This window comes from Mustela lutreola, chromosome 17 (genome assembly GCF_030435805.1).
Source record: "Mustela lutreola isolate mMusLut2 chromosome 17, mMusLut2.pri, whole genome shotgun sequence".
Lineage (NCBI taxonomy): Eukaryota > Metazoa > Chordata > Mammalia > Carnivora > Mustelidae > Mustela > Mustela lutreola.
This window is the reverse complement of record NC_081306.1, coordinates 39,712,374-39,734,856: the sequence shown is the minus strand read 5'-3', so window position 1 is coordinate 39,734,856 and position 22,483 is coordinate 39,712,374. Positions and strand designations below refer to the sequence as shown.

The 22,483-nt window shown below is 51.2% G+C and overlaps 1 protein-coding gene across 12 annotated transcripts in view; it reads right to left on the bottom strand.

Moving 5' to 3' along the window:
* Positions 1–4,163: 4,163 nt before the first annotated feature.
* Positions 4,164–22,483, bottom strand: part of TRRAP (transformation/transcription domain associated protein) — a 113,500-nt gene continuing 95,180 nt past the window's right edge. For 9 of the 12 annotated variants that reach the window (XM_059155580.1, XM_059155585.1, XM_059155584.1 and 6 more), the window contains 9 exons: positions 22,110–22,200; positions 20,615–20,814; positions 19,570–19,831; positions 15,757–15,982; positions 14,582–14,799; positions 12,075–12,259; positions 7,657–7,860; positions 7,375–7,569; positions 4,164–5,316 (listed from right to left, as the gene is read on the bottom strand). In XM_059155580.1, coding sequence (XP_059011563.1) covers positions 5,032–5,316; positions 7,375–7,569; positions 7,657–7,860; positions 12,075–12,259; positions 14,582–14,799; positions 15,757–15,982; positions 19,570–19,831; positions 20,615–20,814; positions 22,110–22,200 — 1,866 coding nt within the window. In that variant the 3' untranslated portion in view covers positions 4,164–5,031. The remainder of the gene's footprint in view (positions 5,317–7,374; positions 7,570–7,656; positions 7,861–12,074; positions 12,260–14,581; positions 14,800–15,756; positions 15,983–19,569; positions 19,832–20,614; positions 20,815–22,109; positions 22,201–22,483) is intronic. The other 3 variants (XM_059155586.1, XM_059155587.1, XM_059155590.1) reach the window with 1 other exon arrangement.

The following is a 22,483-nucleotide window of genomic DNA, read 5'->3' as shown; positions in this document are numbered from 1 at the left end:
ATCTTTACGAACCTCACTTTGGTGCATCGATTTTTCTCCTCTTTCTACTGATGGGCAAAACTTTCTGCACCAGCTCAAAGAGGGTTCATAATCCAGTGTTTGCTACCCCTGGTTTTCCCCCATTCTCCCCTCCCCCACAACTGGGTTCATTCATTAACCAGGGGTGGCCCATGTGTCCATCAAAATCCTCATTTCCCCTCCTGCGGGACCCCACCACCACCTTTGCAATCTGTCTTCCTCTACACTTCTTCCCCCGTCTTTCTCCAAACTTCCAGAGCGCCACCATTTCCTTGAGACTCAACTCACATCTTTAAGGTCCCAAGATCTTTTCTGAAGTGAAGGCTTACAGAAAGAACCTTTAGTCAGTTCTGATTTTCAAGAAACGAAACTAAAGCTTCCTAGATTTTCAGACTCTTTTTCACCATGTTCGTCCAACAACTAAAATGGTTTTCCCCTGAAGAAAATTTATGCCAGCACTATCTTGAAAGAAATGTTTTTTCTTCCTGATAAAAAAACAAAAAAACTGTCTGAACTTGAAGACAAATTCAGTGATATGGCAGGAAAGGGAATAAACAAACAGAAATCATTTGTTTCTGTAGGTGAACAACGAACAACCCAAAGATGAAGTTAAGAAATGACTCCACTTGTAGTAGTATCAAGAAGAACAGGAATAAACTTTACCAGGAAAATGAAATACTTATACACTCGAAACTATAAAATTATAAAATGAAAAATTAAGACAACATAAATGGAAAGACATTCTGGGTTCACGGATTGGGAGACTTAATATTGCTAAGATGTCCCTACTGTACTAAAGGATCTACAAATTCTATGCAACGCCTACAAAAACCTAACAACACTTTTGCAAAACCAGAAAAATCCTCCCTAAAATTCATAGGGAATCTCAAGGACTCCCAATGAGCCAAAACAGTCTTGAGAAGAACAACGTTGGCGGCCTCACACTTCCTGATTTCAAAACACACAACAAAGCTACAGTCATAAACATAGCTTGGCACTGACATAAAGACAGACATATGTAAGGGGCGCCTGGCTGGCTCAGTTGGAAAAGCATGTGACTCTTGATCTCAGGGTCGTAAGTTTGAGCCCCACACTGGGTGCAGAGGTTACTAAAAGAATGAATGAATGAACGAATGAATATTTTAAAAAATAAGACACACATATATATAGACCAATGGAATAGAATAGAGAACCCATAAATAAACCCCCTCATACATGGTCAAATTGACCATTCCATGGAGGATGGCTCCTGGGAACAAATGGCCTTTGAAAAACTCATATCCACGTGCAAAAGAATGAGGTTGAACCTCTCTACCTTATGGATCCAAGATTTAAATGTAAGAACAAAAGTATAAAAGTCTGGGGCACCTGGGTGGCTCAGTGGGTTGAGCCTCTGCCTTCAGTTCGTGTCATGATCTCGGCGTCCTGGGATCGAGCCCCACATCAGGCTCTCTGCTCAGCAGGGAGCCTGCTTCCGCCCCTCTTTCTGCCTGCTCCTCTGCTTGTGATTTCTTTTTGTAAAAAAACAAAAACAAACAAACAAACAAAACCCAAAAAAACATACCCCCAAAAGACCCTAAAACTATAAAAGTCTTAGAAAAAACATGGGGGGAAAACATGGTGACATCCGGTTTGGCATGATTCCTTGGATACAGCAACAAAGCACACAGGCAACGACAGAAAACTAGATAAACGGCTACATCCAAATTCAAAACTTAGCTGTGAAGTACTATCAACAGAATGTGAGGGCAGCCCACACAATGGGAGAAAGCAGGTGTAAATCCTGTACCTGTAAGGGATTAGTATCCAGAATATATAAAGAACTCCTACAACTTAAAAAAAAAAAAAAACCAACAACCCAGTTAAGAAATGGATAAAATATGTGCATAACTATTTCTCCAAAGAAGATACACAAGTGGTCCGTAAGCTCATGAAAGATGCTCGAAACCAGTAATCACAAGGGAGATGCAAACCCAAACCCCGGTGAGACAGGTGCCACCCTACACCCGCCTCCGGTGGTTGCTACAAGAAAGGAAACGAACATTGACAAGGATGTGGAGAAATAAACCCACGTACGCACCAGTGGGCAGGGTGTAGAAGGTTCAGTGGCTGAGGGAAACCTCACGGCAGTCCTTCGCACAATTCCAAATAGAATTACCCTAGGACGCAGCAACTCCGCTTCTGTGCGTATCCCCAAAGGACCGAGCGCTGGGGGCCCAACTAGAATCTGCACGACCCTGTCCACGTGGCATTCATCACAATAACCGAAGCAACCGGTCGAGGGACGCAGATAACCAGGATGTGGTGTGGACGAAACACGGGATCGCTCAGCTTCCAGAAGGAACCGCGTCCACGTGCTCTAACACAGACGCCCCAGGAGGATGGATGCCGAGGGAAGGAAGCCAAGCACAGAAAGACAGAAACGTACGGTTCTATTTACCGGAAATGCCTGGAGTAGACACATCCATAGGACAGAAAGCAGAAGAAGAAACTGCCAGGGGCAGGGGGCTCATGTTTAAGGGAGGCAAAGCTTCCATTTGGGAAGATGAAGAAAGTTCTGGAGAAGGATGGTAGGGGTGGGGTGGGTTACACAACCATGTAGCGCTTAATGTCACGGAGCCGGACACTTAGAAATGGTTCAAATGGTGAATCTTTTTTTTTTTTTTTTTTTAAAGATTATTTATTTATTTATTTGACAGGCAGAGATCACGAGTAGGCAGAGAGGCAGGCAGAGAGAGAGAGGAAGAAGCAGGCTCTCTGCCGAGCAGAGAGCCCGATGTGGGGCTCGATCCCAGGACCCTGGGATCATGACCTGAGCCGAAGGCAGAGGCTTTAACCCACTGAGCCACCCAGGCGCCCCTCAAATGGTGAATCTTATGTAGATTTTCCCATCACAAAAGTGTTGCCTGCTTCTCCTTCTTCCTCTACACCCTGATCCCTACTCATTCTCTTTCTCGCTTTGCTTTCTAATAAACAAAATCTTAGAAAAATACAAACAAAAACTTAAAAAGGTAAGAGTCTAGTAACAGTCCTTACCTTGCAACGGTGCTTAGAGAATTGAGGGCACAAGCCGGGTGTGGTTCCCACAAGCAGACCGGTTCTCTGGCTTCTCAGCTCCAGGTCCCCGGGCTTTCCACCTACTGATGGCGCATAGAAGGTGCTGGAGCTGCCCCGAGGAACACGCTTCTGCCCTCGCTGCTCCAAGGCTGGTTCTCCTAGAAAACGGGGGTAGCGCCGAAGGCACGGCGTGGGCGAGCCTGGCACAAAACCCGGCCCCCCCGGTACACAGGTCTCCCTCCTCCGAACACCGACCACACGTGTCTGCCACTGTGCTCCACAGCTGACGCCCCTCTGAGCTGGGAAGCCCTTAAGTGGAGGGCTGTCCCCTCAGGATGCAGGGACCCTCTACCTTCCAGGACTGGTGACCCGTGCAGCGGCCCCACCTTGGGGCCACCAGCTGCCATCAACCCTGCCTCCCAGGCGCAGACGGGCCCCTCCGCGGTCACCTCTGTGTCTTCTGCACATCTGGTTATGCCTCTTGGACTGGACTTTGTGGGGACACTGCATGCGATCGGCCACAGGCTTCCCCCATGCTGGCCTGGGGCATCAGGGGACAACAAGGTTGGTAAAGGCAAGGCCTGGCCCAAGTCCCGGCCCTGAAAGGGGTCCTGCCGGGCAGGCCCTGAGTTGTGGGAAGGCGGTCCTCCTCCTCAGAGCAGACAGAGCTTCCCAGTGGAGTGAGCCCTTTTAAATTCAGAATCCTAATTGCATACACCATGGGCTCAGGAACAGGAACCGCAACCCCCCACACCCACTGCAGGCCAAGCCGGGGGCTGGGCAAGGCCGTGCACAGAGGCCACCCGGCAGCATCCCTGAGCTGGGGAGACTAAGCCAAAGGGACCAGACCCCGGGCATGGTTCATACCGTCAGAGTCGGGACCAGCCTTCTCCGTCACCATCACAAAAGCCACTGCATGTGGGTTCCGACCCCGGAGTTCCAAGCTGAGACCCCTCCCAGGCGTCACTGGCTTGTCACCAGAGAGCCACCCTGAGCATGGACCCTGCTAGCCCAGCAGGGCTCGGTCCCCAAGGGGCCGAGGGCACACCGCACAGAAACAAGCATTTCCACACATAGGGGAGGACAAAGCCTTTTATAAAATATTTATTCTAAAAAAATCACACTGTACAAATTTAGATAGAACATTCTCAATGCTCGTATTTATAAAAATCTGAACAGAACAGACTGGAGTGAACAGACAAACTTTGTGGCTGTTTCCTTTTTAAATTAGGAAGGAAAAGTGTTTTTCCAGGTACGATGATAGCGGACGTCCCGCAGGTGCCCGACACACAGCCGGTGAGAGGCGGATCGGTCCCCAGGCGGCTTCCCGAGCGCACTCTCCCGGCAGAAGTCACTTCCACCGGCCCGGGCAAGGCTGCCTCAGGGGCCGCAGGAGGCCCTGCTGAGCCGCGTCGGCCGCTCCGGGAGATCCCCGAGCCGGTTCCGTACAGCAGAAAAGTTTGTGCTTCGAGAAAGGCCAGCACAATGTGTTCATAATTTCCTGTTTCTCTAACAAAGCGGGTTTTCTGTACACTTGTTACAAAGGTCTGTACAAAAGGACAAAGCTCCCGGGAGGTGTCGCTTCTGAGTTAAAAATGGACAATACGGAACTGTCTTCCGCGGCTCAAGCTGTACATTCACACAGAGGGAGGAACACAGTAAAAAAGAAAGAATTCACAAATTCCAGACCGGGGAAGCCTGGTTTCATAAAAGGAGTGGCAGAAGCTCAGATGCTTCCGCTCTGCTCTGGCTGGAGGCCCGGCCCCCGTCCCGGGCGGGTGGCGCCCCCCACCCGAAGCTGCACGTCCCGCTCCCGCACTCGAGCTGTCGGGAGGCGTGGGGGACAGGGGCGGCAGCCCGGCGACGCTGCGGAGCTCGCAGCTGGAGCTGGGACAGGCGGACCGGAGCGAGCGGCCGGCGGGCGCGGGGCAGAGGCGCATCAGGATCCTGGCGAGCTCACAGCCACGGGTGCCAGGCGGGGTCCATGCGACACAGGTTGTCCAGGCTGTTGGCGGCGGCCACCAGCGTGTTCACTTTGCTCTCCCCGCCTTCAAACTGGGCCAGGTTGTGCAGGCGGGTCATGATGGCGGTCACCGCCTTCTGCACCAGGGAGACCAGCTGCTGGCTGTCCATGTTCTCGGGCTGCCCCGCAGCCGAGAGCGGAGAGGAGGTGTCCTCCTGCGTTTTTTTGTGCCAAGCAATGATCTCGTCCCGAAGCACCGTTTTCAGGATGCCATCCACCTGCGCCGAGAGAGAAGGAAACGGCGCCGGTTTAACCGCGAGCATCGCGGAGGGGCGGCTTCCTAACAGGGCTGGGCCCGACCACGGCAGGAGCCGCGGTGCCCAGGGCCTCGCCAATGTGCCCGGGAAGCCGCCTGGGGTCGAGCGGTGGCCAAGAGGCCCAGCACTTTGATCTGGTCTGAGCAGGGCACACGTGTCCCATGGCACCCGCTGCTGCCACACCACTTCCTGGAGCCAAACGTCTGTGTCACTCCACGCGACCCGTCGGGGCCTATTCCCAGCGCTGCAGCCAAGAGTGAACAGGACAGAAACACCAACAGCCCCTTGCCCTTAGGGGGCTTTGGTCCTAACAAAGAAATGCCCGGCATGCCCTGCGGTGATGGGCACGTGCAAGGAACAGCAGGTGAGGCAGCCTCAGAGGGGGTACTTGGCGGGGGGAGGGGCTGGTGACGAAGTCACATTTGGGCTGAGAGAGGAAGAAATCAAGGACGAGAAGCATGTGGCTGTCACCCGACCCCAGCGCAGACTCGGGGTTCCAGCCCCAGCTCCACCACTTCTCGCCTGGGTGACTCTGGAAGTTACTAAGCCCTCTGTGCCTCAGTTTCTCCATTTACATACAAGGCATAGTAATAGAGCCTCCCAAACATGTTTTTTAGAAGATTCCCATACAGAATGGTCTACATTTTAGCCAACTTAAAGGCATTCTCTACATTTAGGCTGTTAGGAAATTTGAGTCCAAAGTTTGGAGAACAGCCCTGAGCCCTTCCCAGCTACACTGCGCTGTCTACACAAAGAGTAGCGCATGGTGTTATCCAAGTTGTAACAGGCCTTTGAGATAGGGGGAGCCTTCTTTGTTCTGCTTAAAGTCTTGAAACAGATGCCATTCTAGGACCTGCCCAATCAGTGTTTCCAGAAGTGTAACATTTCTATCTACCTGAGGACTTCCCATTCCAAGCCTTACACCGCAGGTACGGGACTGTGAACTCGCTGCATCAGAGCACAGACGGCTCCTCACGGAGAAATCCCAGGGCTATTATTTTTACTCCTGTTATACTCATGCTCTCCCCAAAATGGACATGTGCAACCGAGAACGGAAAACCAGAAGACGTGTGTAACGTAAAGTCTGTGTTCACAGTTAAGCATTCAGCTCATCATTTTAAAACCGTTCTGAGTCTGCGCTTTTGGAAAGCAACTGGTATCTGAAGGCCTCTCAAGGCACAAACTGCTCATCAGTAGAAAAAAAGGAGGGGAAAAAAAAAAAGTACAAATGGTTCTAATTAGAAGAAAAATAACCTGCGTTCAGTCCCCGGTTGCAGGGAATTACTCCAGTGGCCAAGACAGGCTGGGACTTGAATACGAGAACTGGGTTTGAACCCGGCAGCCCTCCGCGGTGCCGTGAACTGCGACAGTCGCTCGCCTTCCCTGCCCTTGCTCCCTTGTCCATACGACCGCCCAGAGCAGCTGCTGAGAAGCCACCATGGCAACCAAAGGAGCCGCTGTCCTGTCACCATGTCACTGTGACAGAGCCGCCCCACAGCTTTCTGTGGCCGACACCATCCATCACGTCTCCCACCACTGGGTCTCAGGGTGTGCCTTGCCTGTCACAGTCCTTTAGGCCCTGTAGCCACGAGCAAGTCAGACAGGTGCCTGCAGACAACAATTTCGCCCTTTTATTTTTAGGTGATCTCTACACCCGGGGTGGGGCTCGAACTCGCCACCAGAGATCAAGGGTCACACACTCTACTCACGGAGCCAGTCAGGCGCCCCTCTTCTGCACTTTTGTAGCAGAAAGCATTTCAAAAAATATAGAACGGAAGACAGCTACGAAACCAAGTAAACAAAGCTGCTGAGCAGCACTAATAGTTGAGAAAGTCATCCAACAGAGGCTTCCAATTTCTCTGTGTAAAACTGCTCCCTCAACATCCCCTATGCTATTAGACAGCAAAAATTTTGAGACGCTTTTAAGAACCCTGAATCGTGCGGCAACAGCAAGCCTTCTCCTTCCTTACCAGCAGACCGGCAGCCTGTCGGTGGCCCCGCGTGTGCTGTGTGGCCTACCTTGAAGTTGGGTTGGGCGAAGCAGCGGGCGACAGCGATCATAGAGGCCGTCAACGGGCCAGAGACGCCGATGGTGGTCAGAAATTCGGAAATGTTGGGGGTGAGGCGAAAAGGGACAGGCCGGTTGGCATCTAAGTCTCCAGTGGCATCGTTTATATCAAATCGGAAGTAGGCCACATTCAGCTTGCCGGTGTCCTAAACCCCGGAAGAAGACGGTCTCAGAACTCCCGCGGCACAGCGCCCACATGGAAGGACAGGCCCTGCCCAGCAACACCCAATTACCTGCGCGATCTGTAACATCTCGGGGTTGAGTCGATTTAAATGCAAGACGAATTCTGCAAAGCCAATCAGTGCGAGCTGGATGGTGAACATCTTCCGGAAGGTCCAGTAGTCCGTGGCGTTGGGAAACGTGTGCAGAGCCCACTCTTTGAGCATGCTGCGTGGGACCATGTTACTCTGAACTTCTTTGAGGATGTCTCGAAGGACCTGAAATGGTAGATCACTCCACCATAGCTTCCCTCGACTTGTTTTTTCTAAAGGAAAACTCTCAAATTGTATTTTTGTACTTACTTGGCACCAACAGTGTGACTTCTGTTGACACACATACATATATGATGTCATTCAACTAAACACAGGGATGTCAGTTTCCCTCTCCGGCTCATGTCGTAAGCTTAGAGCAACAATAGAGCCACCTGAGTAAAAGTGTTAGCGGCATGATACCTGTCTTACCAAAAATTTAGGTAAAACCCAAATACCGCACCTTGTTAACTACAGAATATGCTGGAACAGTTAACAAAAAGAACAAATGAATAATTGGATACTGACACTTCATACCTGAGACTACTAAAGACAGAAGTGCCCTAAACTGCAGGAGTCCGTTTCTCAAGGCAGAGCAGATGTTACACACCACTTCACATTGAATTCTGTGGACGCCACAAATTCAGAGATGGTCTCGATAAAAAACTTTACTAGAGTTAATTTAGTTCTTGTTAGACCAAATGGTAAGGGCACAACGTCTGTTCTGGGCTAAGTTCTACCCATGGGCTTTCAGTAGCTACTAGAATGCAGGCCCTAAGCAACCAAGAACCACACAGACCATAAAGAATACTAGCACAAATCATAAAAAACAAACTAAATAACAAACAAAACCCCACACTTTTATATAAACTTTGGAAAATTTTTTAAATTCTGGAAATTAAAGGCTTACAACCATCTGAGTAGCTTTTACTCAAGAACGAGAGAGTGAATCCTAGTGGCAGCTTTGGAACAGTAGAATTATACTATTCCCATCCCCTTTTCTCCACTTTCACGTTGTCCTTGAAAACCAACAGCTTTGCACCCACGGCAGCTGGAGAAACCAGCAGCCTAAACAGCCACTGCAGTGGGTGAATGGGTTCAGTAAGCCCCCAAAAGCTCATCTCCAGAGAATTATCACTATTCGTCTTGTCTGGCCTTCCTGAAAAAAGCCCCATTCGTTGGGCTTGTCTGGCTGAACTCAAGAGTTCAGTCAGTGAGGAGTATCCATTTCAACTGAAGGACATTTGCTGAAAGCAATCCGTGACAACGGTTTAACACCGCAGATGCCCGAGACAGTGATACCAGCTGCAGCACAAAAGACTACAGCAAACAAGAGGAAGAGCTAGGGAATGAGATGACCACATGAGACTTTGAAAAGCTTCAGTATATTCCTGAGAAACCTCAGAAAGTCCTACGCTCTCACAGGTGGTGACTATATAAACAGAAGTGCAAGCTAAGGCAGAGATGTAAATTATTTGGACATGTTGAAGGCATCTCTCCCCTTTCCCCAACACAAAGAGGCCTTCAAAAACGGAGAAGACTTACTGCTTAAAGGCATGTGAGAAAATCTCTGTGAAAGCATTGCCTAGCTGAGCAGAGATTTCCATGACTGCACATGACAAAAACACTTCTGCAAAGTAGTCCAGGAAAGTTACTAAACAAACAGCAACAATAACAAGCCTTGGGAAAAGGATCTGATTTCTAGAGCTGTCACCTATTACTAGAAATACCAGTTTTTCAACAAAAAATCATGAGGAAAGTGAAAGAACAGGAAAACACGGCCAATACACAGCAAATAAAGTGAAGTCCTTGTATACAGAATATAATAAGAATTCTTAGAATAACAAAAAGACAAATCATATAATTTAAAAATGAGCAAAGGACTTGAATAGACAGTTCTCCAAACAAAATATGCAAATAGGCAATTAGCACATGAAAAGCTAAGCTGATCAACATCACTTGTTATCAACCAAAATGAATGAGGACGACTCTAACCAAAAAGACAGGATAATAACTACTGGCAAGAACGCAGAAGAAAAGATAAGCTTTATACACTGTAATCACCTGGGAGAATAGTTTGGCAGTTCATGTAATGTCAAACAAAACTGACCATGTGACCTGATCCATCCATTCTACTGAGGTGTATGTCCAAGAGAAATGAAAACATACATCCACACAAAAACATACACGAAATGTTCATAGTCCTTAGCACTGGCTGCAAGTCAAAAAGTATAAATAATCAAGGGTGCCTGGGTGGCTCAGTGGGTTAAAGCCTCTGCCTTCAGCTCAAGTCATGATCCCAGGGTCCTGGAATGGAGCCCTGCATCGGGCTCCCTGCTCAGGAGGGAGCCTGCCTCCTCCTCTCTCTGCCTGCCTCTCTGCCTACTTGTGATCTCTGTGTGCCAAGTAAAATCTTAAAAAGTATAAATAATCAAAAAGTCTGCCAACTGACAAAGAGATAAACTAAACATGGTATTAGTCACACAAGGGAATAAAAAGGAACAAACTACTGATACATGCCACAAAAAAGCACATATTTTTGGGTTCCCTTCATATGATAATGAAGAACCAGCATATTCACGGTATGCGTGAGACTGCAAGATTCGTGGTTTCCAGTGTTCGGGGCAGAGAGGAACAGGGAGTGAGAGTAATGGGTATGAGGCTTCTTTTGTGGGTGATGAACTGTTTTAATTCTTTTTTTTTTAGCTTGAAAAGGAAGCTCCATGCCCAATGTGGGGCTTGAACTCCTGACTCTGAGATCAAGAGTCACACGCTCTACTGACTGAGCCAGCCACGTGCCCCTGGGTTGATTAAATGTTTTACAGACGAAGAGTGGTCATGACTGTACAACTCTGAGTATGCTGAAAACCCTAAATTGTACACTTTATTTTATTGTATTTGAGGGGTGGGCAAGGAGGAGAGAATCCTACGCAGGCGCCACGCTCAGGATGGGGGGCAGGGAGCTCGATCTCTCAACACTGAGGTCAGGATCTGAGCCAAAAATCAAGAGGTGGATATTTAACCAACTGAGCCATCCAGGGACCCCTGAACTGTACATTTTAAAGGGTGAATTTTCTGGCAGGTAAATGATACCTCAATAAAGGTACTGTAAAAACCAAAGGATGAAGCAGACTTAGTAAGGTAACAAGCCAGGTGCAAAGAGTAAGAAGGGGACATGACACTGAATTGTTTTGTACTGTTGCCAGCACCTCGAGCTGGCCGGCAGGACCCCACTCCGTCTCTAAGCTGAACCGACCGTCACCCTCATCAGTCACACAGCCGGTTATAAAACACTAGGGGACCCTCATGTCAGCAAATATTTGCAAATGGAGAAAATCAGTTTCCACACCAAAGGCAAATGCAGCCTTAAGGATACAATCCATTCTTCTCCCACAAACACCCCAGGACTGTCCTTGGTCCACAGAGTGACCAGGCAGTGGCCTGTGACCTGATGCAGCCCAGATGCCAATTCCCAAGGGAGGCCGCAAGCTCTGTTCGTGGAGGTCAGTGAGGACAGATGGATTCTGCATGGAGGCAGGAGGCTGCACCGGACCCCACAGGCCCTCTGTGCCCTGAGCACTGCCAGGGTGGCTGAGACGAGCACCCCGTGGGCTCCATCTTGCTAAAAACAAAGTCTCCCATGCCCCAGACTAACCAAAGTGCTGACATGAGGGTTCCCCGGTGTTTTATCAACAGCCGTGTGACTAACAAGGGTGACAGGTGATCCACGTAGAGATCCTGTGGGGTCCTGCTGGGCCCGCTAGACCTGGACAGGCGGAGGCCAGCTCATAGCTTCCGGCTCCTTGGTATGGCTCCTAGAAGCCGGGAGGGCCCTCTCAGGAGGCACAGGAAAAGAACAGGCCAGGAAAGTGGCATCTGGGGAACAGGTCAGGAAAGCGGCCTCTTGGTGATGAACCCAGTCCCGTGCAAGACCTCCTCATCCAGACTCCACGTCTCCCCCACTTTCCGCCACGGGCAGGAATCTGCAGGCGGGGAGGGCCCTTCGCCCACCCGGTGAGGCCAGAGCCGTGCAGGCTCCTGCGGTGGGCACTGCGCTCCCTCCCGAGGGAGTTTCCCCTCCCGACACAGCTGGGCCGACGGGTTTCAGCACTCGCCCCTTTCTGTATTTTAGGAACTATTCACAGTACGGAGACCGTATGACACCCAACGCCTGCAACCAACCAGAGGAACGTGACTATGAAGGGATACACAGCCTCGTGTCCCTTAGATGAAGGCTGGCTGCCAAGTGAGTTTACCGTAAAGTTACTCTGCAGCAAATGGCATTGCATTAGGGTCCCCGGTTATCTCTTTTCTACAACCTCACACGGCCAAGGAGGAAAAGGTACCTCTCGGCTGCCCACGAGGCCGCAGACCCTGTGCTCCCGACCGTCCCAATTCGGTACCTGGTGGCTGGCTTGGGTCCCGCGGGCCTGCACGGTGGCCAGTCTGTCATAGTACCGGGAGATGGGGTTGTCGTGCTCGATGCCCTTCTTGGCACAGCGCTGCTTGTAGATCTCCACGAGGGAAAGAGAAGAGGGGTTGTCCTCCACGAGGCGCATCTGTGGGGACACCGCCACCACTCGTGGAACTGGGGAGAAAGGAGAAGGAAAAGAAATGGGAGCAGACCGAGAACCCGCCCGGGCAGCGCTCGACTCCGCTTCCGGGGACGTCCTGGGAGCAGCTCACTCAGCCCCTTGGTGAGCAGAGAAGGGGGTCAGGACCGGAAATCACACACTGTGTCCTAACTCCGCGCCTGCACACGAAGCCCGGTGCCCTGGCGGAGCCTGAGCTGCCACCACCTTGTGAAGAAGACATGGGTGAACGGAAATTCTTTAGGAAGCAATCTTCAAAAATACAAACTAGAGACTCTACCAACAATTCACTCTTTCGAGGCCCTCCCTCGCCGGCTTCCATCAGGAGAGTTCCAACCTCCCACTCGCCCCAGGCTCGTTACCCGCTCCTCCAGGACCGGGAGGGCTGGCCCCACCTAGGACACCCCAGCCCTACTCTGTGTTCCGGGGTTCGGCTACGGGAAGCTCCCGGGGCGAGTCTGCTCACTCCACCCGGTTACTCCGTGGAGCTGCACTGAGAGTGGGGCGCACCCGGGACCCCGACGACCCCTCTCGCACTGCAGAGGCCGCTGATGAAGCAGTTCTCCTCGTGTGGTGACAATCTCCACTGGGACAGTCCCCAACCAGAAAGCGCCGGGCATGCCCGCCCCAGGGGCCAGACAGCCGCACTCACTCCCCAAGTTTGTCTTCCCATAGATGCGATCTCGGAACCGGTCACTGGACTTCTGTGAACTTGTTTCTTCATCCGTAAATGAGAGTATAGTACCTACCCCATAGGGCTGCTGGCACATTAAATAATACTTTAAAGATACTAGATCAAGGTACTATTACTAAGAATCTAATTTTTTTAAGTAAGCTCTATGCCCAACTGGGGCTTGAACTCCTGACTCTAAGAGTCACATGCTCTACTGACTAAGCCAGCCAGGCTTCCCTTAAGACATTTTTTTGGAGAATATTTTGTAGAGAGTGGAGAAATCTCCAGAGGACAGCAAAAAAGGCCTCAGAATCAAGCTTGTCCAGTGTGGGGTCACAGCAGCCGCCGCGCGGGTGTTGCTGAATAGTCCAGAGGAGGCCGTGACCCTGTGCTGGCACCAGCCTGTCCCCAGGCCCCTGTGACTGCAGGAACCCACACTGGGTTTCAGTGTGATGTGTACACACACACACGCTTCAGCCCAGCGTGAACCCGGCCTAACATCAATGAAAGCACGACTGGCACTGCCAAAGGTTCAATCTATTCAGAGATTCCTGTGAGGGGCGCCTGGGCAGCTCAGTTGGATAAATCTCTGCCTTCGGCTCAGGTCATGATCCCAGGGTCCTGGGGTTGAGCCCCGCATCCGGCTCCCTGCTCAGTGGGGAGCCTGTTTCCTCCTCTCTCTCTGCGTCTCCCCCATTTCTGCTGTGTCTCTGTATCTCTCTCAATGAATAAACTTAAAAAAAAACTTAGAAAAGTTCCACTGTGACTCGAAGGCCCCTATGAATTGTCGTTTGATGCTGACAAAGAGTTTGTTTCTTTGGAAAAAGCAAAGAACCATCTATTTTACCCCCAGACGAGACCCATACTATAGAGCACGTTACGTACATGTTAACAAGCATATGGTTTTCTACAGACTCGCTTCTGCGATCTACTTCTTATTTCAGGGATACTGAACTTAAGGGTAAGGGATTTTGAGTCAAAATGGGTTGGATTCTTAGTGGTCAGAAAGAAGCTCTGTCCAGGACCAGGTAACATGCACTGCAACGGGTTCCTAGCCTCAAGGATGAGACGCTGCAATGTTCTCACTGGTTCTCTTCTGGGATAACAGGTCACCTCTGGCCCCGTTAGAGACAGAAACGGGTCACTTATAAATGACCCACAAGTTGGTATGAAGAGACCTTACTCAGAGGCTGCCGGTCGCCACATGACCAAGATTTCTGCGGCCTTCTCGGGGCTTCTCGACCCCCTTGTGCTGCACTTCCCATTGGAAAGGCACGCTCTGGCCGTGGCCACGCGGTGCCATGTGAGCTCCAGGAGTCTTTGGAGACGGCCCACAAACGCGCTCAGAACACAGCCTGCGCTCGGCCCACGCTTCACCAGCACATGGCCGGATTCCCGGGCAGGGAGGCGCAGTAGTGGGCACAGACATGGCACCCCCTTCTCTAAACCAATACTCATCAGACACTCGTCTTGCACTGAGAGGCCTAAACGTTGGGGAGCAGCTTCTCCTGGGAGCGGGGCCCTCCTTCCAGAACCTTCTGTGCGGGGCACACTTCATGGCATTCTCCACTCCTGAGGGCGGCACACATGCAAACCCACAAAGGCCAAGGGGAATGGCTGCGACCCCAAAGTGCACCTCTCATACCTGTGAAAAACAGGTGCCTCTTCGTGGTTTCCTTCCTCTTCTCCAGACAGGGGTTCAGCAGGCGGAGCAATTGCAGCACGCGCTCCTCCCGCCGCGACTCGGTCAGGCAGGCATCATTCATGACGAGGTACGGGTAGATCTTGCCGTTGTGGCCGCGGATGTAGAGCCTCCGGGCCGCGGTGTTGTGCTTCTGCACGATCTCCACCCTGGGCATAAACCTACCCAAGCGGGCACACGGTGAAACCCCAGCTCCCCAAGCCCCCAAATGCCAGTCCCTTTGAGAAGAAAAGGGAACTCTACATGAACGACATCTGGAGACAGACTCCCGCAGGCACAGCTGTCACACGCACCGATAAGAGTGTCGCACCGTTTACACCTTACGACATGGGGGGGGAAGACCCCTCAGCAGAGGGAAAACGCAGGAAGAGGACACAGTAGCTTTAAAACATTCAGCCACGGGGTCCTGCCTCAGGAGCTCAGGGTGAGCTGCTGATTGGCTCTGAGGACCCAGCTGCAGAGCTGGGGGGGGTGGGTCCTGAACACGGGGAGCAGGACAGGCAGGCCCAGGACAGTCACGGGGGCTGTCGGGAGCGGTGCCCTGGCAATAAGCAGGAGTAAGCGTGAGGACTGCTGGCCCTTGCCGTCACCTCCCTCTCGTGGACCAGGGAGCAGGGAGGTCTGGCCAGAAGGGGAGTCACATCTGGAGGGTCAGGAAACCCGATTCTGAATGCACAAGAAAGCAGACTTCTGGGTCTGCGTGTGACCATTTGTTACAGAACTTCTGACATTTACCGTAAGACAGAACGTCTACTCTAATACAGTTTTATAAATGTCCAGTTCTGTTTTGAATACCGAGCTTTAGGAGTTCTACAGACTGGGTGACTTTCTATTCTGTTCAGTTCCATGGGGATTCAGAAAAAGTTCTTTTAAAACCAAGAGAAACACACACTTGACTCAAGACATTTCACCCATCAGCGAGGCCAGGCCCTTTAAGTGCCTGATTCCTGAAATCCCAGAACAATCTCCCATTCTCCCCTTACAGGGGGGCAAGGAGAGCACAGGGGAGGGTCAACAAGCCTGGATCACCGCGCGAGGTCTGCCCCGAGGCCCGTCCCATGGTGGGGCTGCCCGGGGTCCCATGCGTCAGTGACCACCGCCACACCGGGCACACTCACCGAGCAATCTTGATGTAATAATGGGTCGGCTTGGGCATCAAAAACTCCCCTGGAATTTCTACTTCAGCTGTCTGTGCCGAGAAATTGCTCAAAAACCGGCACTTTTCTTCTATGAGGAAGAACTTCGGAAGCTGCTTGGTTTTAGCCTCCAGGATTTTGATCCACTTTTTCAACTTGGAAATAAGATTATGAAGCTTCATGGATCCCGGAACACTGAAGTCAAAATCTTCAAAATAAAACAATTAAAAACACTTTCAATCATCTGGGCTATCTGGAATTCACTACAAAAACATGCTCAAAAGCCTCCATTTATTGTACGTCTAACCCGGAGCCAAGAAGATCTTCAGTCCCCCTTGCTCTTATGTGTGAGTCGCAGCCTGAGCGACTTCTCTACTGACCCCAGGACGAGAGGGAAGGGACGAAGTGCCCAGAGGAAGCCTCGCCCCGCGTCACCACAGGCCCTACGTGGGCCTCCAAGGGGCACAGGAGCCCACCGGCCAGCCCTGAAGGTCACCGCCTTCCGCCCACCCGCAGCCCTGCAGGACAGCAAGCGTCACACTGGGGAACCACGGCCCTGTGCCAAAAGACAACACTGCAAGTAACCTGAGGCTAAAGGAGAAAAAAAAAAAAACCAGTCCAGGCGAGTACTAAATTGTAAGTCAGTTCATCAGAAGAACTTAAGGCAAGAAACTGAAATGACAAAAACGGAAAACGTGTACTTTTCATTTAAGCAACTGAAATACCCGATTGCTGTATATCTCAGATTTTCCTAAAACTCGGCATTAAAAGGTCAATTAAACCGAAAAACTGGGCGCCTGGGTGGCTCAGTGGGTTAAGCCTCTGCCTTTGGCTCAGGTCATGATCTCAGGGTCCTGGGATCGAGTCCCGCATCGGGCTCTCTACTTGGCAGGGAGCCTGCTTCCTCCTCTCTCCCTGCCTGATTCGCTGCCTACTTGTGATCTCTCTCTGTCAAATAAATAAATAAAATCTTAAAAGGAAAAAAACAAAACAAAGCAATAAACCGAAAAACTCTTCTTAAAAAAAGTGTCAATTCCACACAGATAAGCACCAAGGGTGGAAGAGGCTCTCATTACTCGAACTTGCCAGAACCCAAAGGTCAGGATAAGCCGAACCGTCTCGGTCACAATGGGAGCCACCATGCTCCGCGGACAAGGACTGGGATCTAAGACACGGCAGGGGCCCTTCGCAAGCGAGCGGATGGGCTCCCAGGGGCCTCGCGTGGATGCTCTCCTGCAGTCAGGCTGTGCGGGGGGGCCTGGCGCAGACCCCCGCCCCCTCCACCATCCTCACTGTCTTCTCCCGACCACCCCCTCCGGGGCCGCAGCAGGCTGGGCTGGGGCCAAATGCAGAGAAGGTGAGTGGGGTCAGCAACGTGCCTGTGGAGCCAGGACCCAGAGGAGGCCCATCAACACCTACACAGGGGCCCGGGAGGGCCGTGGCCATCCGAACGGCTAGAAGCACCGCCCCGCCAGCAAGGCGCTCCCATGTCCATCCGCGCAGACACCCGTGTGAGCCCTCTGGCCACGCCGCTTCTGCCCTGAATCCCTAACTCCTGACCACCACGGACCCGTGCTCCGCCTCCATCCTGAGGTTAGTTTACAAACATTTCCTGAGCGCGGGCCATGCACTAGGTGTCCTTTCGAGGTAGGCTTTTTGCACTCAGCACAACGTGAGGTTCATCCAAGTTGCCGCACCAGTGGCTAGCTCCACTTTATTTTTCTCCTGTGAGCATGGCTGTGGCTCGCTCTGCTCATCCATTCTCTCAGTTTGGCACTTCCGCAAATCAAAGGGCTGTGGCCTTTGTGTACAAGTTCCTGCATGTCAGTCAGTCCTCATTCCCTGCAGTTACGGTGATGTACAGTCTTTGAACTTTCCTCCACCTCCTCACTGGGGTGGGTGTTAGTAGCCAACACAGGTGATGGGGCCCAAGAACGGAGATGGGGTAACTCTCCTCCGCTGTGTGGACGAGAACGTGGCACTGAAACACAGAGCTGGTCCTTCCTGGGAAAGGAGGACCAGAGGGGCTGCATACGGAACGCCCATGCTGGGGCGCCTGGGTGGCTCAGTAAAGCCTCTGCCTTCGGCTCAGGTCATGATCCCAGCATCCTGGGATCCAGCCCCGCATCGGGCTCTCTGCTCTGCGGGGAGCCTGCTTCCTCCTCTCTCTCTGCCTGCCTCTCTGCCTACTTGTGATCTCTCTCTCTGTCAAATAAATAAATAAAATCTTAAAAAAAAAAAAAAAAAAAAAAAGAAACGCCCATGCTTGGAAGGTCAGAGCCTCAGAGCGTTCTTCCTCCAAGTTTCAGGTTTTGTATTTTTTCATATTAAAATCTGAACAACTTGTCTCACTCTGAATTCTCTATTTCAGACTTCATTCGATTTAATAAGTGGACATTTTAAGATTAAAAACACACGGAGTATCATTTCCCTTGAGTAAAATAGGATAGTTTCCGTAAAATTCATCTCATACTCTTCCTTCGTCAGGGAATACGACCGACCACATTGTGGGAGCGTCACAAAGAAAAAAATCGAAGACAACGGAAGTGCTTCAGTGGAAAAGGTGCGAGGTGCTCATATTTTATTGTTCCAAGAGCATCTTCTTCAAGGTGGGATGCACTGGGAGAAGCCCCTTGACCTTAAAGGGAGTTCAGCATCACCTTTAACGACCCACTCACAGCACAAGGGGAGAAAATGCGGGGCCCTGGGGCTGCCTGGAAGGACAGCAGGACACGCCTCATCTCACACGGATCAAAAGAAAGTCACGGCTGTAGCTGCAAAGCAGACTTTGCAATCAGCGGGATAAATATTTCCTTTTATAGGACTTCACCCTCGTCTACACAGCACAGATCCTAGCTGTGTTCTCTGCATTAGGAATTCTTGAAAGATATTTTAAATAACTAGCAGTGTGAACTATTATTCTATGGTTTAGTGTCTCTATGAAGAAAGAATGTTCTGGAGACACTTATAAAAGCAGTAATTAAACAAGAATGTTTCTATTCGCTGGATTACTGAGCAGAAAAATCTTGTTTCCCGTGGTGGTAACTCGGGGGTTGACACTCAACACAAAGGCCTGCAGAAGTTGCCCAGGTGGCTAGAGAAACGCTCTGAGGCCTGGGGATCTGACTGGGCTCCCATGTCAGAGGATGGGCAGGTCAGCAGGGTGGCTGTGGGACACAGTCGGTCAGCCTGTGTGTGCATGCGCTGCGGGAACCAGGGCCCACCTGGCAGGTGAAGACTGAGACCAAAAGGGACTGGATTCATCGCCACTGATCAGATGAACCCGGAGGCCAAAGGTTCTCGCTCTTGGGTGTCTCGAAAAATGCACGAACCCAAACCAGGGGCCAGTAATGATGATACAATTTCCTTGTATCATTTATTTCCTTGTATCATTTCTGTCACCTGAATCCACTACTGGTTTGAATTCTACTTGTTACCTTAAGCCCTGCACCTTTGTGCCCAACTCCCCTCCAAGCATTCAGTTTTCCCACAAAAACCAAGGGGAGGGAGGGACAGGAGAGGGTGGGTTCAGCCTCAAACCCTCCTCTTCTGAACACCCTCCGACCCCTCACGCAGAGCCTGGCTCCCACCTCCACCCGTCACTGGAGAGAAGGCAGTGTGGCCTCGGGCTGCGGAGAGTTACGGCGACCTCATGATCAGAGTCCACATTTTAAACAGCCCAGTAAGCTCAGCCATGTCCGCGCTCGTGAAAACCAAGAAATAACAACTAGCTGATGTTAAAGACAGAGGAAGAATGGCAAGTGGAACCTTCTCTAGGTACAGGGAGGGACTCACCAGTTGTGAACTGGCCCTTCAGCTTCTGGAAGACGGGGTCCTGGGCGGTGGCCTGCGCCCGCCTGGCTAGAGACTCGGAGGCCGCGCTGGAGAACATGGTCGAAACGTTGGACACGTTCTCCAGGCCCACCCCGAACGTGCTCACCAACTTCTTGACGAAATTTAGAGTATGGGGGGTAATTTTGGCATCTGACACAGCTCCGCTTTTCTCAAATGCAACGGAGTAACATTTCGCCAGGCCCTGCTGGAGCTGCCTGAGAACCTGGTGGAGAGAAACCCAGATACGTCGCACGGCAGCTCTCAAGGCCAGCAGCTAAGTGACTGCCGAGCATCCGCCCAGCACGTCCCCTCCCCTGCCTCCCGGAGCACAGGAGGTGTCAAATCAGCGAGAACCGCACAGAGCGAACCTGTGCTCACCCCCTGGGCACGCTGCACTGTCAGCGGTGTTTTTAACCATAAGGACCAAGTGTCCTGAATGTTAAAACAAAACAAAAAAAATCCTCCACTTTCTTAGACATACACCTACCCTGATGATTAACCAACCACAGGAAAAACCTTCTATGCAGACAGCTTTGAAGTTACTGCTGCATGTCCGCGCACACACACACAGTAACAGTAATAACAAGGGGGCCTCTTGGCCAACAAGACAGACACCGAGATACCAGTCATCAGCTTATACGAACACCATTCAGGAGAGGGTCTGGCTGCTGAAAGTACACTGAAGAACGGACTTCACTTCTGGAGTTACCTATGCCACAGCCGCCTGCCCCTGCCCAGCTGCCGCCCGCCCCCCATGGCTGCTGCTGGCTAACTGGTCTCAGATGTAAGCACAGTAAGCAGGGTAAGGCCAGGACTGACTTTCCCGATCTCATCATCTTCTTCAGGCGTACACCGCATCAGGTGTTCGAGGCTGTGTTCGTATGCAGACATCTGCTACCCACCCACTCCACTGTCCAGTTTGACAACACAGAACCCAGACATGACCAGTCAGCGAATCTGAAGGACGACAGCCCACAGCACGCGGACGACAGTTCCCCGCACGTACCTCTTCGTGCCAGTTCTCTCTGAACCAGACCATCTGATCGACGATGCCTTCCAGGGAAGACAGAAGGGTTGGGTGGAGCTCTCGCTGCATGTGCATGATTCGGCTGCAGCGCCACATTGGGGCTGTTGCTCTTATGGGCCCTGGATCTGATGCAGAATGGGACTGGTTACCCACTGAACTTGGCTGCTGCTGTCCAGAATCTGAGAGTAACACACACAACGCCAATGTCAGCGCAAAACTGGCCGGATGCGAGAGCTCGGTGCTCTAGAGGACCCATCGGCCAAAGGAACGCTGGTTCCTGCGGGCGTGTTAACACAGCACGAGACCGGTTCCCCAGGGACCCTGGGAGCCGCTCCGGCTGGCTCTAAGGACACGTGCGCTGAGGGGCTGGGCATGCGGAGTGTGACTGCCTACAACCTGGCTTTCTCTACAAGAAAAGCAGAAAGGGTCACGTCGAGAAAGAGAGAAAGAGAGAGAGAGAGTGTGTGCTAGCATGTGTGCACACAAACGGCTGTGTGCTATGTGGTGAACTGAGGTAAGGGGGCATAAGTGCTCACTGTCCTCTAACTTCACCATAAGGTCAAGCATTTTTTAAATGTTTGGGAAAACTATTTCATGATACATTCCTTGCAGATGGCTCAGAAAATCTAGAAGTAATTAATGAGCAGGTCTACATTTGTTCTTCTAGGAAAGCCAGATCATGTCTTTTAAAATAGTATTTTTGAAAAATACAGTCCTTTGTGATGTGAGAAATATACTATAGAACCCAAATGCCCATTTCTCTAGCTTTGGCTCACTCAGAATAAACACCTTAATTTGCAAAGGACCCAAACACACATCTAGGTAGACCTGTGAGGCCAGAGCTGATGCCGCGCAGTCTCCTGACCAGCCCAGCTCACCAGCGGCAGTGGGACCACACCCAGGGGATCAGGTCACCTTCTTAGAGAGTCTCTGGCCTCACACCACGAACACCTGGGTGTTAAAAACGGCCTGAAGCAGATGGTGCTTTAATGGTTTACAAGGTACCATGTGTAGCGGGCAACAAACTAAACCATTAAAAGTTACTTCTTACACAGGAGGATTCGGTACAGATCAAAACTCTTCTATTTGAGTGAATCTGATAAAACTGACATCTATGCTGATTCTTCAACAGCTAAAGATATTATAAACTAAATGACATACATGGTAAGCAATGTTTAGACTCCTTACCAGGATGCATTATTTAAACTTTATAATTTTTCAGACCTAAACATTTCATGTATTTTTTATACTCATGGACCAAATCACTCAGGTAAACCAGCACCCTATTAAATCACAACCACAGGAAACCACTGACTTCCTTCCTAACCTAACCCGAACCTCCCAACCCCACAGTGTCCTCCCATGGGCTAAAGACAGACTGAGGGCAGGCGAGTGTCCATAGCCACCCAGACATGGAGCGCCCAGCGGACGGAGCCCTTCGCTGTCTGGCCAGCCAGCCCCGCCCAAGACATACCGCTCTTGTAGCGTTCCCGCTGCTCGATTTTCAGGGTCAGGTACAGGGTCCGGATGGGAAAGTAGACCGCCTGGGGATACACGCGTCCAACCTGCTTAGAGACACGGAGCGTAAAGAGCACTGCTCACCACCTGGCTTCTGGAGGACGACGATCTGCGTGGAAAGTAACTGCTGCCACTTGCAAATGGGCTGGGGCCTCCATCTGGACCAAGGAGGCACAGAGTGCACCACAGGGCGCATCCACGAGCCCGGACTGAACAGCAGGTCAAATACCTAGTTCACCTCTGAAAGATCTGAGAAAGATGAACCCGGCGCACTCCCTCAGTTCTGCCCACGGGGACTGTTAATGACAGAGAAACCACACCTGCCTTGGA